At 31.5% G+C, this 21,664-nt stretch overlaps 1 protein-coding gene across 1 annotated transcript in view; it reads right to left on the minus strand.

Annotated features, from left to right (window-relative positions):
- Positions 1-1,529: 1,529 nt before the first annotated feature.
- LOC113370316 (UDP-glucose:glycoprotein glucosyltransferase) overlaps positions 1,530-21,664 on the minus strand; it is a 402,309-nt gene continuing 382,174 nt past the window's right edge. The window contains exons 23-26 of the mRNA XM_026610986.1: positions 2,795-2,924; positions 2,192-2,313; positions 1,708-1,864; positions 1,530-1,642 (exon numbers count right to left, since the gene is read on the minus strand). Of these exons, the coding sequence (XP_026466771.1) occupies positions 1,602-1,642; positions 1,708-1,864; positions 2,192-2,313; positions 2,795-2,924 (450 nt within the window). The 3' untranslated portion in view covers positions 1,530-1,601. The remainder of the gene's footprint in view (positions 1,643-1,707; positions 1,865-2,191; positions 2,314-2,794; positions 2,925-21,664) is intronic.

Below are 21,664 nucleotides of genomic sequence, written 5' to 3' on the forward strand. Positions count from 1 at the left end.
TGTGTGTGTATGTATGTATGGATACAAATTTCCAGTCACGTTTCCGGGCGAACGGATCAACCGATTAGAATGGTTTAAAAAGCATTCGATTTCTATCGATAGGGAAAAGAGCTGATTAGTTTTTGGCAAAGGCAGGTCCAGCCGTTTCGAGGATACGGAGCAAAGAGTGCAGAAAATAGAAATCGACTTTTTGAGAGAACGGAGTATCCGATTTGAATGATCTAAAAAACATTCAATTAGTAATGATTGGGAGAAGTGTTTATTAATTTTTGGCAAAGGCAGGCCCAGCCATTTCAAAGATACGGAGCTAAATATGTAAAAAATGGCAGTTTTTGAGAGAACTAAGCGTCCGATTTGAATGATTCAAAGAACTTTCTGCTTGTTTTAACAAAATAATTGATTTTGAAAAAAAAATTTTTGTTCAATTTTTTTTTTTTTTTTTTTAAATTTTTTGTTAATCGAAAATAATTCAGATTTTATTTTTAATTCTGACTATAGTTCTAACATACTTTAAACAAATAATTTCAACTTTCAATATTAGACAATGTTACAATATTTATAATAATCTATTTGAAAACATTCAGTATTCCTCGAACATTTCGTTACAGTACGGGAAGTTCCAGCAATTTGCCTTAAGGCACGATGCCACCCACCCCACTAGTTTCTGAATTTGTTGTCTTGAAATTTGAGAAATATTACTCGATTTCAAATAGATTATTATAAACACTGTAAATTTCATTATTCGTATTTGAATGACAAAATATAAGAGCTTATAAATTGGACGACGACGTTTTTATAAGTTAAAAAAAAAAAAAGAAAAAAAAACTGGATCAAGCGGAGTTTGTGCGTGGAATATGGTCGTGACAAAATTAGTAGGTAAGGTTGTGGCATGTGTTTCTTGTCCTTTTCTGGTAAAGCCTAAACAGATAAAAAATCTAACTTAACTAAGACAAAATAGAAAAGAAAAAAAAAGATTCCACAAAGAAGTCTGGTTATCTTTGTTTAAAAAATTATGTTTTGTTATGCATTGATATATTTTATTAATAAGCTTTGTTTAAATGATTATGTTGTGTTGTTTTACATATTATTGTTACTAACGACAATTAAAGTTGTTTTAAACCATTTAAGTGTTCATAGATATTGTTTTTTAACTTATTATTATACCCTCCCTCGAGTATTGTTAGATTTTATGATTCTGCTGGCGTCGTATTTCAGTATTGCAGTATTTCCACGTTGGCATATGTTGAGGTGAGTTATGTTCAAAATTCACAAATTATAAAATATTTAAGTATAGTATTAAAACAGATGTTCATTCATATTCATTTATTTATTTAGCAAATTTTAATCACTAGATTATTTCTCGGTAAAAAAAACCTTTATCATAACTCACTGTGCCATGAACTTATGAAATCATCAGTATCTGAAATTACATAATAATGACAGTATGTCAGTATTTCCACGTAGGCATATCTTCAAAATTCGCAAACAAATAATGAAATATTTAAGTAAGTATAGTATTAAAACAGATGCTCATTCATATTAATTTATTTATTTAGCAAATTTTAATCACTAGTTCATTTCTCGGTAAAAAAAAACCTTTATCATAACTCACTGTGCCATGAACTTATGAAATCATCAGTATCTGAAATTACATACATAATAATTATAAATAGTAAATATAATGATAATTGATGTTATTTGACAAACCATATAATTGATTAGCATTTCCATCAATGTCCTCTGCCAAATGGCTAGCATCAATTTTATTTTGTAAGGTTTTAATCTCATTGTCATAGCTCGACCATTCAGGAATAATTCTGACAGCAGCAGATAATTTAGCTTCTTTAGTTTGCGGATTATTACACTAAATTCAAAATGCTCATTTAACATAATATGTTATTGTATAGAAAAATAGGGCATAGTAGAAAAATATATTGTTACAAAACTGTAAATATTATATGATAATCCAGAGAATATAACAGAACAGCTTTTATAAAGTCGCCAAAAGTAATTGTATTTAAAATCATTTCACTTTTAAAATACTTAATAATTGTTCAAAAGCAAAATCATCAAAAAAATAGGTCAATGAGCAAATACTTCAATTATAAACTGTGGATGATAAAATTATCATCGACGATTCATTAACGCCATAGAGTAGGTATATACATCAAACAATATAACATAAAATTACCAAGTCTATTGTTTTAGCTTCACTTTTGCTGTCCTCATCACACCATGTTTCACACCATAGCCACTCTTGTGGAAGCGATTTGATAGCCACCTGGTGTATCATGTTGTTTGGCAAATCTTGATCTACAAAAAAAAAATTAATCTATTTACATTTATTACATAATTATCACTTACTTAAAAAATCACTGATTAGAATAGATTGGCAAATAATCTATGGCATTGGCAATTTATGAAGAGTTACAAGTTGAATTATGAGAAGTTTTTCTTATTCATGTTTATTTTGAAAACAGAACATTTTTCATTAAGTTGATGAATTACATATTTTAGACAAATCTGGGAAAACAAGAATAGTTTCAAAAAAGTATTTATAACTTAAAGCATACGCCTTAGTTAGCTACTTAGTTTTTTAAAGTAGCAATATTAATGTTGCTTTATTAATAAAAATAAAATTTAATATAATTCGTATTACTATTAGTAATTTTTTAAGACACATCTATAAAATGGATCAAATCCAGTCAAAGTTCGGGATAATTAATTATTTCAATCCATAATTTGTTTATTAAACTCAGTATTATAAATATTAAAAACAAGTAGTTGTACTTACCTAAATTCGATAAACTATTTGGATCTTGACTAAGTGCTTGATATTGCCCTCTCAATCTATCACCTGCAGCAATTCTCCTGAACTTTTTTAAATCGACAACATACAACGCGCTTATATGGTAACGCCGTCCCTATTAATATAAAAATAAATCAAAATCAAATTCATGATAAAGGTTATCTATAATTAAGTAAATATTGAGGTATTATTCAGAAAAAATCGGCTTCACATTTATAACAATTTAAATAAATAAACATTATCAACCCATTCAATCAAAATCAATCAAAAAAGACAAAAGTCAAAAGTAAACAAATATCGAAGTAGTAAGCTGGGGTATACCGTGGATTAGTGATTTATGGGATTTATTAGAGTCCAATGGGATTTCAATCACGGGTCCCACCGAATAAAAAAAAATTGAAAAAAAAGTTGAAACAATAATTTTCAATTTCGATTTTCGGCCCATTACAATAACTTACCCTACGGGAAGTTAATCATCACTCAAAGGTGCCAGAACAAAATTCTCCGTATCCTAACTAATGCGCCTTGGTATATTTCAAACTTTTGCCTACATAAGGATTTGATAATCTCTACAGTCAACGAAATGATCAAAATTACAAGTTCATCTTTGAACAATAAATTAAACCAGCATACAAATTCTACTATTCAAGCGATTCACAGACCGCTAAGAAGACTAAGCAAAAAATGGCCTTACGATCTACCAAACACCTAGCCCAGTGTCTGCTCGCGCCCTGACTTTGTACGCGGCATACATCATCACGTCATAGTTCATTTATGTTATTATTTTTGTATTACTGTTTTTATTTTAAATTAAAACAAATAGAAAGTTCTTTGAATCATTTAAATCGGACGCTTAGTTCCCTCAAAAACTGCCATTTTTGCACATATAGCTCTGTATCTTCGAAATGGTTGGGCCTGCCTTTGCCAAAACTTCTCCCAATCATTACTAATTGAATGTTTTTTAGATAATTCAAATCGGATGCTCCGTTCTCTCAGAATTCTATTTTCTGCCCTCTTTGCTCTTTATCTACGTAACTGCTGGACCTGCTTTAGCCAAAAACTAATCAGCACATCTCCCTATCAATAGGAATCGAATGTTTTTTTAACCATTCAAATCTGGAAGTTAAAAAATACATCACTTAGAAATGCGACAGTTGTTTGGTTTGCCATTTGTGAAAACTGACATTTTAAGTTAAGTCCAATAATCATGATAGTCTAAGGACCCTTAAGACCCTTTGTTTTCTGGTTAAACTAGTGGTGCATGGCATCTTCACGTAGGGAAAATTGCTTCCCGTATTAAAAATTATTTTTTTTTATAAAAGATTAAATTAAAAAAAAGAAAAAGAGTGCCCGTAAGGATCACACGCGATTGAAGTAAAACTTATTTGCTACTAAGTAGCAAATTCAAGTTAAGTAAAAATAAATACATCATATACCAATTTTGAATAATATTTATTAGTAATATGGTAACATTCTTGATGCACACATTTATTAGTGTCAAACATTATATACGTTTATATAATGATAAATTATAAATTATATATGCATTTATAATAGCATTAAAAATATTACAATAATGAAATTAAAGTCATACTTCAAATACGACATGATCGGTTTGTCGTAGTAATTAGTATTTAGGACTTGAACCTTCATTAGAGAAGTGAAGTAATTGCTGTTTAATGAATTCTATATTATTCGTTCATACATCTTGAATAATTTCATTAACACTATCAATAAATAAATTGCATAGATGTCCATTATGAAGTACGAGTATATCTGTATATAAATGATACACAGCTGCACAAACTATTGTTATGCTTGATTTCTTGTTCAGAGTAATAAAGGGTATGGGCGCATTGCCATACAGAATCGGCCCCACCCTGGTATTTAAATAATTTATACGCCATTTTATGGGTCAATTTGATAAAAACCGATATACCAATTTTCAACTTTGTACCTCATTTATGGCCGAGCGAGATATCATTGAAAATATGCCAAAGTGGCCCCTTCTTTCAAACTCACTTTTTGGCGTAACCATAAAAGATATCGAAAAAATTTTTACGTGATTCTAGTCACATTGACCCAGACCACATTATATAGAACAATCGATTCCAAAAAATCGTTTACTATTAGCTGAAAAAGACAAAATAATTTTTCAATTGATTATTTCGGGTAGTGCATTTATTTGGACCACTTTCTAATTAGCGTTATTCGAAAGCCTATTGTTTTTTCTTTGTGTATTGCAAATATTGTTCAGATCAATTTAGTGGAACACATTGGAAAATTGAAAAAACCGGAGTCAGTACACCCGCGCGTAACGCTAATAGTACCCTGCAATTGCATAGAGTTCGTTCGGACGCAAAGCAGTGCGCGATACGCCGAAACGATTCTTAAGAAATTGTGAATGCGAAAATATTTATTTTATAGTTATATGATATGTATACATATAAATTAATGATATAATGAAACATTGTAGTATCAACAAACCCAAAAAACATTTTTTTTGAATGATAGTTGTAACATTGTGACAATAAAGCCCTTATTGTGACCATTCTTTATCAGTACTACAATTTCACAGTCATTTGATGTAAATATATACCTCTAATAAAATATAGCTGAATGTACTTTGTATAGTTCGCTATGAAAAATAAATCAAAAAAAAAAATTGATGTAGAAGCCTTTTATATAGTACTTTAGTAATTTACAAAAATTACTACTGAAAGTATTCTAATAATCATTATTTTTATAATATAAAATATATTAATTAATTTATTTCGAAAATTATATTATTTATATAATATTTGTATCTTTTGTGTGGTTTATGCGAAAGATCGTGTTTTTTTTAAACTGATTTTGTATTAGCTAATTCGCATCTACTTATAATATAGTGACAATTTAAATGCATTTAATTTCAGTATATACTTTTAACTTTCCGTACGGTAAGTTATTGTAATCCTTCAAAAATCGCAATCGAAAATGTTTGCACATCTTCACGTTTCGAAGGTTTCTGAACATTTTGGAATACAATAGAAAAAATTGATATGTGTGTCTGTGTATTTGTGTTATATTTCGTGTATGAATGATGTAATGAACATTCGATTCCTACTGATGGGAAGACGTACTGATTAGTTTTTAACAAATACAAGTCGGAGATACGGAGCAAAGATAGAAACCGAGTTTTTAAGAAAACGAAAAATCCGATTTAAATGATTTAAAAAAGCTTTTGCTTTTTTGGACGACAAGATTGTTTTTCAAAAAAAAAACTAAAACATATATTTTTTTTAATTCTCAAATATTATTATCGAAAATAATTCGAATCAAATAAATAATTTTAATTTTGCCATTCAGTTTATGCAATTCTTAGATAATATCCTTCATTCTAACTCCGCTTCATTAAGTTTTGTTCATTCACTTTTCAGGCTAACATATTCAATCAATTTATAAGCACTTTTATTTTTTTCGGTAGTTCAAAGATAGTTATTTATTGTACTTCAAAGCAACAAAATAAAATATAATTGTAAAAAAAAATTAAAAACGGTGATACCACTTCCATTTCGGCGATCCGCTTCAAATTGGAGGGGCTTAGCGGAACGCAAAATAACTACAACAATTTTAACTTTTTTCATTTGAATTTTCAATAGTAAATTTTAAATTAACATTCTAAAGTGCCCATCATAGCGGATTTAAAAAATATCGATTTCAAATTATCGAAAATAAAATTTTGTTTGTTTGGCGAGCACTTTATTCAAAATCGTTGAATTTCAACGAAAAAAACGGACAGTAATTTGTTAATAATTGATGAACAAATTAATATATACAAAAACCGCTATGATGGGCTCTTAAAAATATAATTTTAAATATACCGTTAAAAATTCGAATAAAAAAATTCAAATTGTGCTAGTTATTTTCGGTGCGCATTGTAAAATCGTGTTTCGAGAAAAACCCGTTTAAAGTTTTGAAATAAATTATAATTAAGAAAAAAATAAAAAAATGTCAGTTAAACTTTCCGTAGGGTAAGTTATTGTAATCGTCCAAAAATCGAAATTGAAAATTTTTACATTTCTCGACGTTTTGAAGGTTTCTGAACATTTTGGATATAATATGGATACAATTTTTCAATCACGTTTTCGGGCGCACGGATAAACCGATTTGAATGGTTCAAAAAACATTCGATTCCTATTGATAAGGAGATGTGCTGATTAGTTTTTGGCAAAGGCAGGTCCAGACGTTTCGGAGATACGGAGCAAAGGGTGCAGAAAATAGAAGTCGAGTTTTTGAGAGATCGGAGCATCCGATTTGAATGATCCAAAAAACATTCAATGCGTAATGACGGGGAGAAGGAGTGATTAGTTTTATGCAAAGACGGGTCCAGCGGTTTCGGAGATACAGTGATAAATGTGCAAAAAATTGCAGTTTTTGAGAGAACTAAGCGTCCGATTCGTAACTAAGCGTAAATGATTCAAAAAACTTTCAGCTTGTGTTGACAAAACAATTGTTTTGTGAAAAAAACATTTCATTAATTTTTTTTGTATATCGAAAATAATTCAGATTTCAATTTTAATTTTGGTAAAGTTTTAAAGCTCACTTATATACTGGTCAGAACATATTCTGATGGCTTGACATTTGCAATGCAACGTGCCTTGGCGCCGAGTATTGCGTTACACATACACTTCTTAGAATATTGCTGCCTCTGCTCTGTGTCATTCACACAAGGGCTGTTTTTATTGTACACTCGACAGTCATAATTTTAAGTTAGTCTGGACAATGCAGCGGGACAGTCAACAAGTATATTCAATCACCGCTGTATTTGCAATAGTTTGAAGTTTTTATATATGCAGATTTTATACCAATCACAGTGTTTTTATTCAGTACGATTCAAATTTGGAACGGTTATCGTCAGAAAACAATTATTTACTTACAGTCTGCTTTTATATTAATTACTGATGGTAGCCAGCCCAACCATTGATCATCTTCGAGCCGTATATTAAGTTTGTTATAAATACAACTAGTGCTCGATTAGTGCTTTATATAGTGAATACCGTTAAATTAATAGAACTTTGTACGGATTATTTAGTGGCATGAATTCTGTGTTTGAATTAAATTTTGATTCGTGGCGTGTTATGAACACGTAATTTGCACGTATCGCGATAAACTGTGATAAAATTTAATAAGTGCACGTGTTTTCCCGCCAATTAATTCCACGTGGTTGTTTTTGTTATCTAATATCCAAGACGGTGGTGCATTTTTTTGAAACAAGAGATCTGACTTCAATCTTTTGGTGTTTTATCTGAGGCAGCTTAATTAATTTTTTGATAGATCAGCAACTGAAATTATCTTCGAGTAATATTAAGACTCAATATTTTTGGTAACTTGGTATTTGCATCCAGAGTGCTGACTTCATCTCTTTAACAAAGGAACCAGCTCATACTTTCCTGGACAGCGTGCTAAGCAGGCCAACCCAATATCAGAAACATTCAGATGAATCCAGAGTGCTGACTTTGAGGACCTTCCTGAAGAGCAGCTCATACTTTCCTGGACCAATTTCACGACTACGGTTGTAATCGTTGTTTATTTATCTTTATATTTACTTTACTGATTATTATTTGTTATCGGCATTTTTAACTAATACTTGTTCGTAAAGGCTTTGTATTTAATTTATATTTAGCGCTACAGAATTTTAGATTTCTGTTACAATTCATCGATTGTTATTTCATTGTATATTATAAGCATTGACATTTTGTAACAATCACATTTATAAATTTGTAACAGTTAACGCGTCAGGTATTACATATTGTGTTTAACAAAGTGTTCAATTATTGTAAACTATAATCAGTCAGATTTTAAATAACCTAAAATGGCAGAAGTGAAAAAACTTTTAAGAAAATGCGCAAACATTAAAGATAACTTTGAGCATTTATTGAACACAAATTTTAATGATGAATCAATTAATTTACTAGAAAATGTAAAAAAACGTCTTGATGCAACATTTTTAGAATTCGAAAAAATATGGGATGAATATTCAGATAATACGTCAGTGATTCAAACATTATATAGAAACGTATCGTACAAAATTGACAGATTAATAGCAGAATCATCTAATCTAGAAAAATTTAAAGTAACTCCCGAAGCGCAAATAAAACTGCCCAATATACATATCCCGCAATTTAAGGTCTCTTATAAAGATTGGACGGGATTTAAGGACTTATTTGTATCAACAATTAATGACAATAAATCATTAACCGATGTCCAAAGATTTTATTATTTAAAGGGACACCTTATCGGGGATGTCGCTGAGGCTATTAATAATTTGCAACTAAGCGGCGCTAATTATAAAGTAGCGTGGGAAACATTAACAAGTAAATTTGAAAACAAATGTGTCATAACTTATACATTTTTACAGCAATTTATTGATATTCCGAAACTGTTAAAAATAACTAAGGACACTTTAATTTAAAGATTTTATTAATTCTGCTCAACAAATTATTAATTCCCTTAAGGCTTTGGACATCGGTGTCGATAATTGGGATACCTTACTTACATTTTTGCTATTGAATAATTCAATTCTAATAGAACGCACAAAAATCTGCCGACGCTTACCGAATTATTTACCTTTGTTGAACAAAGTCGGGCGGCGTTAGAAATTTCTTACGGTCTTGAATCGAAAGCGAGTAATAAAAATATAGTTATAAAAAAGAGCACATTTTTTTCTAAAGAAGAAATTAGTTCTGAATCATGTCCGTTATGTAAAGATAACCATGTTATTAATAATTGTGAACAATTTTTAAATATGACGGTAGACGACAGATTAATATTTATATCGCAAAACAATATGTGTACAAATTGTCTCCGAAAGAGACACATTCAGAAAAGGTGTTTCGCGCGGTTTCATTGTAAAAATGGCCCCAAACGTCATAATACTCTATTACATTCAGAGAAAAAAAATGAACCTAGCGCCATATCTAGTGTAGAAAAACCTGGAACTTCGACTGCTACAGCATCGCATGTTATGCACACCAACATAGATCTTAATCGCACTATTTTGCCTACTGTTACTCTAATTATTCGAAATGTAAACTACAAACCCCTTAAAATACGAGCCTTATTAGATTCGGTTTCAAAAGTTAGTATCATAACGAAAAATCTTGCTAATAAACTCGCGTTTAAATTACATAATTCAAATTTACTTTTAAGTGGCGTTGACGGCGCAATATTTCGATCCAGTAACTTTATTTATTGCACAATTTCAAATAGTAGTTCCAGATTTCAGAAAAAATCGTCGTTAAACAAAATATCAAATTATTTGCCGTCACAGTACATAGAGAGATCTAGATTTTCCTTACCAAAAATGTATATTTGTCAGATCAAAATTTTAATAAGCCAGACGAAGTTGAGTTGTTAATCGGTGTCGACATATTTTTTGAAATTCTTTTAAATGAGACAATTATGCTTGGAAAAGATAAACCAGAGTTACAAAATACAGTTTTTGGTTGGGCTGTAGCTGGAAACTTCGGAAATAATTCTGGTCTAGTTGATAACTTAACGGCTTTCATTAATCACGTCCAGCTAATAAACTCTATAGCAAGGTTTGGGGAAATCGATGAGGTAAATGACAGTTATTCAAGCGAGCGTCATTTTTTGGAAAATGTTTCTAGAGATATTGATGGAAGTTATGTGGATGCTTTGCCTTTAAAGCCCAGTGCTGATGTAAATCTTGGTTTATCATTACAGCAAGCTAAACGTCGCTTTTTGCATTTAGAAGCTCACTTCGAAAGAAATACTATTTTGAAAAAACAGTACTCTGACTTTATCAACGAGTATATCGCATTAGGTCACGCAGCTATAACAAATTTTGATCACTCCGGTATGCATTATTATCTACCACACCATGCGGTATTTAAAAAGATGCTTCTGCTATAACTTCAACCGGAAATTGTTCAAACGACGTACTTTATACGGGTCCAAAGTTGCAGCAAAGTATTTTCGAGATTTTGATAAAATTTAGATGTTTCAAATTTGTGTTTACAGCTGATAAAGTTAAAATGTTTCGCCAAATTCGAGTTAGAAAAGAAGACCAAGATTTACAACGCATATTGTGGCGCGAAGGTCCAAACGAAACTTTAAAATGTTTGAAATTAACAACTGTCACATATGGAACTGATTGCGCTCCATATTTGGCAATACGGTGCTTGCACAAACTAATCAGCGATGAAGGTACGGCTTATCCACTTGCTTGCGCAGCGTTGCGTAACGATTGTTACGTAGACGATTTAATAACGGGTTCCGAAACTTTAGAGCAGTCGGTTAGAATAAGGGGGTATTCTAGTGTAGAGCGATAAATTTTAGGTCATTTTTAAAGTGTCGTATAAGATAGCAATGAATGTTTTTACTATGCATTTTTTTACCACATGTTTATTGATTATTTTAAAATACAAAACAAAAATTAAAAAATAAAAAAGTTGATAATTGTAAAAACTTGCAGCTGATGAAGTGGGTGGTCTCAAAAAATTGGCACCTCAGTCTTGGCATGATTTCAGCCCTCCTAGCCATCAAAAATGCAAAAAATAAAAAGATTATTAATCTACAATGAAGTCGCAATCGCCCTTAAAATGGGTGAACTAGCGATGAGAAAAAAAAATTTTTTTTACAAATTGGCGAAAAAAAGTGTTTTTTTTTACTGTTTTTTTGAGTTTCTCGATTTTTTTAAAAATAGTAAAAATTGGAATTTGGGGATAATCCTAGTTCGGGCTATAGATAGGTCTATAAATAACACTCTCTGAACATTTCAAGTGAATCGGTCGATTAAAACTCGAGAAATCGTGTCAACAGTAGTACTGAAAAAGTCTGTTCTGAGAAAAACGCATTTAAAGTTTTGCGTGAAGCCAAGCCAGCATGGACACCGAGTCAGTAAAATGCCTATATCTCCGAAAATAATTCAAATTTTCAAAAACCTTCTCGTACCCATATTCCTAGATAGTTAAACTTTGAAAATATGAAATAAAAAACAATCGATTTTTTTGAATTTCTACACTAGAATACCCCCTTAAGGGACGAATTAATAGCATTATTTTCCAAAGCAAAAATGTCTCTTCATAAATGGGCTGCAAATGATGATAAAATTTTAAAATTTACATCGTTGGAAAACGAGCATTCTGAAATGTTTTATATAACGGATGATAAGTAAAGGCATTGGGACTTTGTTGGAACCGCGTTTCAGATTCATTCGAAATCCGTACCAATGAAATAATTATCGAAACAAAATTAACTAAAAGAAAAATTTTATCATCAATTGCAAAAATTTTTGACCCGCTTGGTTTGATATCTCCTTTTGTGGTTATTGCAAAAATAATGATGCAAGATTTGTGGCAATTGAAATTTAATCACAGACAAGTCAATACTTACTCCTTGGGCGCAATTTGTAAGCGATATCACTATTCTAAATGACATAAAAATACCACGACCTTTATTTTCACGAAGCGAAATTTGTCACTTACAATTACATGGTTTTTGTGATGCTTCGATAAAGGCACATGGCGCTTGCATATATGTGCGCACAGTATATCAAAATCAACATACTTCTGTCAATTTACTATGTTCCAAATCTCGAGTCGCACCGATCAAACATATTACACTTCCCCGTCTTGAACTTTGCTCCACACTATTATTAGTTAGGTTATATAATTCGATATGCAAGATTTTTAAACATAGGGTTCATGACATATTTTTCTGGAGTGATACAAGTATTGCACTTACGTGGATCAATACTTCCCCATCGAAACTTAATTCGTTTCTTGCAAATAGGGTTTCTGAAATACAAAATTGTACAAATGTAACTTGGCGACATGTTCCATCGGCCGATAATCCTGCTGACCTTATTTTACGCGGCGTCACTGGCGGCGTTACTACGCGATTGCCACCTTTGGTGGTGTGGACCTCAATGGTTAAAATCAAATATAATTTTTTGGCCAGAAATATTTAACGTTAATGAAACTGTCAATTTGCCTGAGCAGGAACTTATACGCAATACCCTTTTGTGCACTCCTTTATCAAACAAAATCTTCACAAAATTCTGTAATTTTAATAAATTGCAGCGTGTTGTTGGCTTTTGCTTAAGATTCGTTAATAATACTAAGATATCTCGCGAACAAAGAATGGTCGGACCACTAACAATTAAAACAATTAAAACGAAGAACTAAATTTCGCTTCAAATCACATTATTCACAAAATCCAATTAGAAAATTCCAAAACGGTGATAGATAAACTCCAGAACAAAGTCCCAAACGTTTCGATTGACAAACATTTACTTGCGCTCAATCCCTTTCTTGATGAGCAAAATATTTTACGAGTGGGCGGGCGACTGGAGAAGGCAAATATTTCATATGATCAAAAATTTCCCATCATACTTCCCGCAAAAAATCACGTGACAGATTTGATATTGTTACAGAACATCAACGCTTGTTGCATGCCGGTGTGCAAACCGTTCTCGAAAATATTCGACTTCGTTTCTGGCCTATTAATGCCAGAAATAGGATCAAACAAATAATTAAAAAATGTGTTTGATGTTACCGGCATGATAATCGCAATATGCAACAGATAATGGGAAATCTCTCAAAGGAAAGGGTAAACATATCAAGACCTTTTCCAACTACGGGGATAGATTATGCCGGTCCACTTACACTTCGAGTGAGTAAGCATACATCGTGTTATTTATTTGTTTTTGTACAAAAGCTATTCACTTAGTATTAGTAACTAGCTTGACTACTGAAGTATTTATGGCGGCTTTGAAGCGGTTTATTTCTCGCAGGGGTAAATGCAAGACAATTTATTCCGATAATGGCACAAACTTTGGAGCGCGTCATGAGTTGCATCAACTTCATAAATTATTTAAAAATGATAAAAATAAATCAGAATTGGTAGATGCTGCATCTATCGAGGGGATAGCTTGAGAATTCAGTCCACCTCATGCTCCTCATTTTGGAGGTTTGTGGGAAAGCGCGGTTAAACCCGCCAAACATCACATTCGCAAAGTTATTGGGAGTTCTTGTCTAACCTACGAGAAATTTACTACCGTTTTAACTCAAATAGAGGCAGTTTTAAATTCTCGTCCAATCAATGTCATTTTGCGTAATTTTATCTGGAATATCAAAAAATTTCAAAATTTCCAAAAAATTAAAAAAACTAGTGGGGTGTATGGCATCGTGCCTTAAGGCAAATTGCTGGAACTTCCCGTACCGTAATGAAATGATCGAGAAATATTGAATGTTTTCAAATAGATTTAATAGATATTGTATAATATTTATAAGAATTATATTAACTTAATTGCAAAGTTAAAATTATTTGTTCAAAGTATATTAGAACTTAAGTCAGAATTAAAAATAAAATCAGAATTATTTTCGATATATGTACAAAAAAGAAATTTTTTAAAAAAAAATTTTTTGATAAAAAAATTATTTTGGAACAATTTTTTTCCAAAATCAATTATTTTGTTAAAACAAACAGAAAGTTCTTTGAATCATTAAAATGGGACGCTTAGTTCTCTCAAAAACTGCCATTTTTTTGCACATTTAGCTCTGCATTTTCGAAATGGTTGGGCCTGCCTTTGCCAAAAACTAATAACCACTTCTCCTAAAGATTACAAATTGAATGTTTTTAGATCATTCAAATCCGATACTTCGTTCTCTCAAAAACTCGATTTCTATTTTGTGCACTCTTTGCTCTTTATCTCCATAACTGCTGGACCTACGTTGGTCAAAAACTAATCAGCCCATCTCTATCAATAGGAATCGAATGTTTTTTAACCATTCAAATCGGTTGATCCGTGCGCCCGAAAAAGTGAATGAAAAAATGCGGACACAAAGCACACATACACATATACACACATTCATTTTTCCTGAGCTATATAAACCTTCAAAACGTCGAGAAATGCAAAAATTTTCAATTTCGATTTTTGGACGATTACAATAACTTACCATACGGGAAGTTAAAAATCAAATCGTTTCATTTCAAAAATTTCGAAATTTGCAAAAGTACTCAAAATTAAAAAAAGCGAACCTTTTTAATATTTATATATCAGCACCAATTATCCGATAAAAACACTGATTTTCAAAATCAATATTTGTTATATTAAACTGAAGCATTTTATTATCTTTTAATTATTATTATTTCACTTAATCCTAATCAGATGCGATACATATATGTTTTTGTTTACAATTCTTACAATTCTCTGTTTGTACACTTATAAACATTGGTTATTTTAGACCTATAAAATATGAATTGTGAAATTCACAGTATATATTTATAATAATCTATTTGAAAATGCACGAAATTACTATTAATCATAAAATAAGTGAAAAAAATCTGGCGCAAAATTCTTGCTCGCCAGAAATCCTATTACGACAGAAATCCTGTTACAAGGAATACTGGCGTCGTGTGCACCGGGCTTTACTTACGACAGAACTAGGCTTAATTGTTTTTAAAGCCTGATATAATAATTCTAAGTTTTTTGTTCTTGTATTTGTGGCTGCAAAGGCTCTGCAAAAGTCATACTAATTAATAATTAATGTAATTAATATATACACTGCTGTAAAAATCAAAATTATTATATACATTAGACAAAAGATAACACAAAACCTTTCTGGGAACCATAGCACACTGATAAAATTCCAAATGCTATTGAAACAATATGATTTCAAGAATAAAAACGCTTGCATGTATCATTTATATTTGGCTATACTTGTCATTTCCCATTTGTGTACAGTGAAAACCGACTTTTTCTACTAAAAAACCGCTTTTCGAATTCCATAATTTTCATCATAAACCCGGTTTTGAAAACCGACAAACCCTAATGCTAATATTTCTAAAACTATTATCATTCATAAAATATTGATCAGATCATCGATTAAACCTTTCAAATGGTATATTACAAATTGAGATAGAGTCGAAATTGAAGGAGTTATGACCCAAAAACTAATAGCATTTTTGTCGAATTGTGTCCATATTTCGAGCAATGTATTAGTAAGCATTATTTGGTGCCGAAAACTATAGACTTATCTCGTACAGTAGAACCTCGATTATCCGGACCTCGGTTATACGATTCGCGATTATCTGGACTACCAACCGCGACCAATTTGTATATATGTAAATACCTACAATTCGAATTTTTTGACGATCAATAGTATAATTTAGTACATGTTTGTAATGTAAACGAAGAAAATATTTACATACATGAATAAGAAAGTATTAATTTCTTAATAAACATTGATTTTCGTTGATATCTATGTATGTAATCATTATTTTTAATAAATACACAACATTATTTTTCATACATTTGATTATCCGAATTTTCGATTATCCGAATGCCCATCGACAACAATTAATCCGGTTAATCAAGGTTCTACAGTATATATATATATATATATATATATATATATATATATATATATATACTATTAGAATCCTGTCTAATCAGCATCAATAGATCTTGCATTAATAAAAGGTGTGATGCCTCCTTACTCCCCAACTATCCTTCAAACGGTCTCTTCAAATAGTTTTTAAACACATGTTTCATTACTGCCTCGGATACGTACGCTTAAACTATTTTCTCCGTGCAAAATATATTATATATTTCACAAATATTTTGCTATACTCTGTTCAACAAAAACAAAAAACAAGTTAGTGTATATAGGATAGTGCAAAATTATGTTCCATGCGCTAGTTACTGATGTAAGACCATATTTATGTAAGTTACCTTTGTTGTTTATATATGTGTATGTGTCTGTATTGCATATGTATGTATGTATGTATATATATATATATATATATATATATATATATATATATATATATATATATATATATATATATATGTGTATATATATGTGTATATGTCCGTATGTATATATTTATATATATATACGTATTATGTATATATATATATATATGTGTATGTGTACGTGTTTGTACATGTATATCATATATATATATATATATATATATATATATATATATGTCTGTTTATGTGTATATTTATGTATATATATTACGCTTTTGTATGTTTGTATATATTTCTTTTTACTTTTCATTTCTTTTGTTTGTCTATCTGTTTAGTTATAATTGGTATTGTTATAATTATATTACTTATATCTATAGTTCTTTTTCCAATTTCTGTCATGTTTTACTAGTTTATATTAATTTTTCAATGTTCATTCTGTAGATGATGACATAAAATCCTATGTCGAAACGTTTGGAAAAAATTAAAGATTAACTTCTAAATCTTTGCCTTTTATTTGATGTATGCCCTTGAAGAACTTACTCATATATATATAGCTTGGCCCAGAGTTGTACATAGTTGGACCAAGCCTGGGCCAAGCCTGCGCCCGTGGTACTTTCCCGTATGGGTATACAAATGAGATCTTTCAGAGCACCGTGTTTGAGAAAAATATGCCAAAAATTGCATTTTTATATTAACATTTCAAAAAAGTTGATATTTTGAGTCTCTAGTAACGCTTGCGGCCCGTTTACTAACGTTTTAGTATATAAATAAAACTACAAACAAAACTTACTATAATTTATTCATAAATACATAATATTCACGCAAAACATCCTATTAAATGTAATTGAATATCATCTGTCAAAATCGTTTGACATTTCACGTGTTAGCCGTGAAATTGTTTTATTCAAGGTACGCTTCTACAAAAATTTTCAAATTAAAAATGTAAAGTTTCTACGCGGATTTGAAATATTATCTCACCTTTTGGACAATCTCTGGATTGGCACGAATTTTTCAAGACTAAGACTGGCCAAATCCATTCAGCCGTTTTCGAGTTTTATTCGGACATTTGAAAGACAGCTCCATTTTTATATATAAGATATATATATGCTTATGTGTATTTATATTGAAAACGTATATTTAAGGGTAGATGTAAAAGTGGATATGATAATTATTTTCAAAAAATTTAAATACCATTCATATCATTTTGAATTTCTTAATTTTCTTTCAATTTCAAAATAATTTTTTCGAACAATTTCTTATCAAAGGGTTGTTTTCAAGGGTCTAAAAAGGGTTAAAAATTTCAAAATCAAGATAGAAAACATAAAATGTTATTTACTTTATACGTTATTCTTATTATATCATACCAAAATTTATTTTTAAGTGTTTGTTTTCAATTTAGAGGTTATTTGAAGGGTTTTAGGGTTTTCACGGGGTTGAAAATGATTTTATTGCAAGGTAAATGTAGCAAAAAATACTTTTTAATTGTATCCTTTAATATTAAATACGTTTTCTAGCAACAAAATGGCTCAATATCCACTTATTTATTAAGGGGTCGCAACATCCCCGGGGGGGAGGGTGGCAGCGGAGTTCAAATTGTTTTCACTTTTAAACTTGAGGGTAAGGTGAACCCAATTCCAAAATTTTATGCAAATCGGAGCACAGTAACAAAATTCAGAGGTTATAACCTTTTTTCCTCTCCGTTTACTGCACTAAGATTGCCAAGACATCAGTCGATCATAGAAATACGTAACAAAGAAGAAATTGAGGTAAATGACTGGCGTAAAGTTCAGCCGAGGGAACAGAAAAAAAGGAAGCAAGGATACATCTGTCAGAACAGGACTCTAATCATAAAATGATAAAAAATCATAGAATATTTCCCAAACCAAATGCCTTATTTATCCGGCCAACTGAAGAAGTTAATTATTCCAAAATCTTACGTCGTATCAAACAAGATGTCCCTGATGACCAGGCAAATACAACAGTAGACAAAATAAATAAAGCCAGAAATGGAGACTTGTTGATAACCATTTCCAAGAGAAGCGCTGACAAAGGCCAAGGACTACAACAGATTATTGCAGGCGTGTTAAAGGATGATGCCGAAGTTATCTATAAGAGGCACCAAGAAACTATAGAAACAAGGAATATTGGTGATGAAACCTCAAAAATTGATATCCGATCTGCACTACAAAAAGCAACCGGAGGAGCCCATACAGAGGTACCCAGATTGCCACTGTAGCTGTGCCAGCAGCAATTGTACAAAATCTTCTCAGAGCAAGTAGCAAAATACGAATTGGATGGGTCAATTGTCGATTTAAAACCATCAAGAAATCAACCCGATGATTTAAATGCTTGCTATTCGGACATTATTGATCATATTGCAAGAGCGAAGTGAATCTGACCAATCCATGCATTAGTTGTGGACAAGAAGGTCACAAAATAAATGCTGCAAATTGTGCACTATGCGCTGAAAAAAAAACTCTGAAAATGTAGCACATCATGCCGGCACACACAGATGTCCTGTATACAGGGAGGCCTTGGAGAAAATAATAAATGCAAAAACATGAAGATAATGCAGCTAAACATGAAACATTGTGAGGCTACACACGACTTGCTTATGCAGACGGTAAGAGAAATGAAAACTGATATTGCCCTCTTATCAGAAACTTACAAACAACTAACTGTTAGCCAATGGGAAACGGACCAAAGCTGTTATTTGATTCGGTGGCAAATTTTGTTTTCAGAACGCCGTTAACAATAGCAAGGCTGGATTTGTAGCGGCATCATTAGATGGCATACATTTATACAGCTGTTGCGGTTCATCTAGACTTTATTTGTCAGATTTTGTTGATTTCTTAGACGGTGACTTCAACGCAAGGGCGGTAGACTGGAGAAGTAGAAATACTAATGCAAAGGGTAAAGCACTTTTAGATACCTTTACTGCAATTGATGTTGTTTTATTAAATAGCGCTGATCATCCAACCTTTTTCAAGGACAGTGCAAGCTAAATAATAGCTTACTTTTGTTAGCAATAGCCTCGTGAGAGAAAATTGCAATTGGAAGGTATTAGATATCTACACTGCTAGTGACCACAATGGGAAATATCAACGCATAGAAACATTAGAAAACATGTAAAGATATCTAAAGCCATTGAGTGAAAAATAAAATCTTTTGATGGAAGCGCCATGAAAGTAGCCTTAAATTGCAAACCTATTATATCATAATATGCAGATGAGCATATTAGAGAGCTGATGGAGAGAAACCAAAGCCTGTTATATGAGTATAACTCGTAAGCATGGCATAAATCAAAGACAATCTGTGCACAGGTGGAATGAAGAAATCAGCTCTCTTTGTAAAGAATATCATAAGAAAAGAAGGATCTCTCAGCAAGGTTATCGTCTCACGAATTCTGCACAACTGATAGTGAAATACAAACAGGCACATTGGCAATTAAATAAAGCTATCAAAGACAGTAAAGTTAGATGTTGGAAAGAACTTCTGGGTGAAGTCGAGGAAACCCCATTGGAAAGGCCTTATAAGAATGTAATGTCTCGTCTTGCCCACGACTATTGAATAAAATAGTAACTACTTTATTCCCACGACAACCTAATTTAAACTACCAGGTAACACACGTAAAACTGAATAATATTCCACTTATAACACTGCAAGAACTGATAGAAGCTCGTCATCGAGTTGGAAATAGTAAGAAACAGGGATTAGATAGGAATCGAGCTAGAAAACAGCAATTATGACATCCTCATAAGGGGTTTTTCCACGAAAATGGAAACTTCCCACAGGAAGAAAACCACCAGATGAACCATCATCCTACCGTCCGATATGCATGCTGGATACAGCGGGTAAAATCTTTTGAAGAATAATTTACCAAAGAATATATGCAGTAGTTGACCCACTCCTAGCAGAAAATAAGTATGGTTTTCGCAAAGGACGATCAACTATCGATGCTATAAATCCGGTAGTTAATACCGCCAGTGAAGCAATTGCTAGAACCAGATGGAAGGGTAGTGCAAAGAAGTACTGTCAAGTAGCTACACTGGATATGAAAAATGCTTTTAATTCTGCAAACTGGGATTACGTTATGATTGCACTCCGTGACAAGAACGTGTCAGTACACCTCAGCAATATAGTCGCAAGCTACTTTATAGATAAAATTCTAATGTATGATTCGCGCGATGGTACAGAAGAATATAATATAACAGAAGATATGCCGCAGGGCTCCGTTCTAGGCCCTTTGCTGTGGAATATTATATATGATGGCGTTTTGAGACTTGAGTTTCCAACATGTGTGAAACTAGTAGCGTATGCAGACGATGCAGCCATAGTAGTTACCTCCAAACAAATTGATGAGATCGTAAGTCGATTTGACATGGCTGGCCCAGCCATTTCGAAGATACAGAGCTAAATGTGCAAAAAATGGCAGTTTTTGAGAGAACTAAGCGTCCAATTTAAATGATTCAAAGAACTTTCAGCTTGTTTTAACAAAATAAATGATTGATTGATTTTTTAGTTTTTTTTGTATATCGAAAATAATTCAAATTTTATTTTTAATTCTGACTAAAGTTCTAATATACTTTAAACAAATAATCTAAACTTTGCAATTCAGTTTATATAATCCTTATAAATATTAGACAATGTTACAATATTTATAATAATCTATTTGAAAACATTCAGTATTCCTCGAACATTACGTTACGGTACAGGAAGATCCAGCAATTTGCCGTAAGGCACGATGCCATATACCCCACTAGTTTATAATTTATTTAGCAGATAATAATTTATAATCTTAAACTGTTACAAACCTGTAACGGACTACCATAGAAACACATTATAAACCGTTGCATTCAAATATTACAATATAATCACAGAACAAATATTCTCTATACTGTTTTAGTATTGCGTACCCCAATTTCTCCAGAAATTAAACTTGCATCGGGTGAGCTACATATCGTTTATTTAATCTCTAAAAATATTTTATTAACTTCCCGTAGAGTAGTTATAGTAATGGGCCGATTATCGAAAATGAATTTTTTTTGCATTTCTCGGCGTTTGGAAGGTTTCTGAACATTTTGGCA

Source organism: Ctenocephalides felis, unplaced genomic scaffold (assembly GCF_003426905.1).
Source record: "Ctenocephalides felis isolate EL2017-DRISC unplaced genomic scaffold, ASM342690v1 CF-g0.4_SCAFFOLD_01492, whole genome shotgun sequence".
NCBI classification, from domain to species: domain Eukaryota; kingdom Metazoa; phylum Arthropoda; class Insecta; order Siphonaptera; family Pulicidae; genus Ctenocephalides; species Ctenocephalides felis.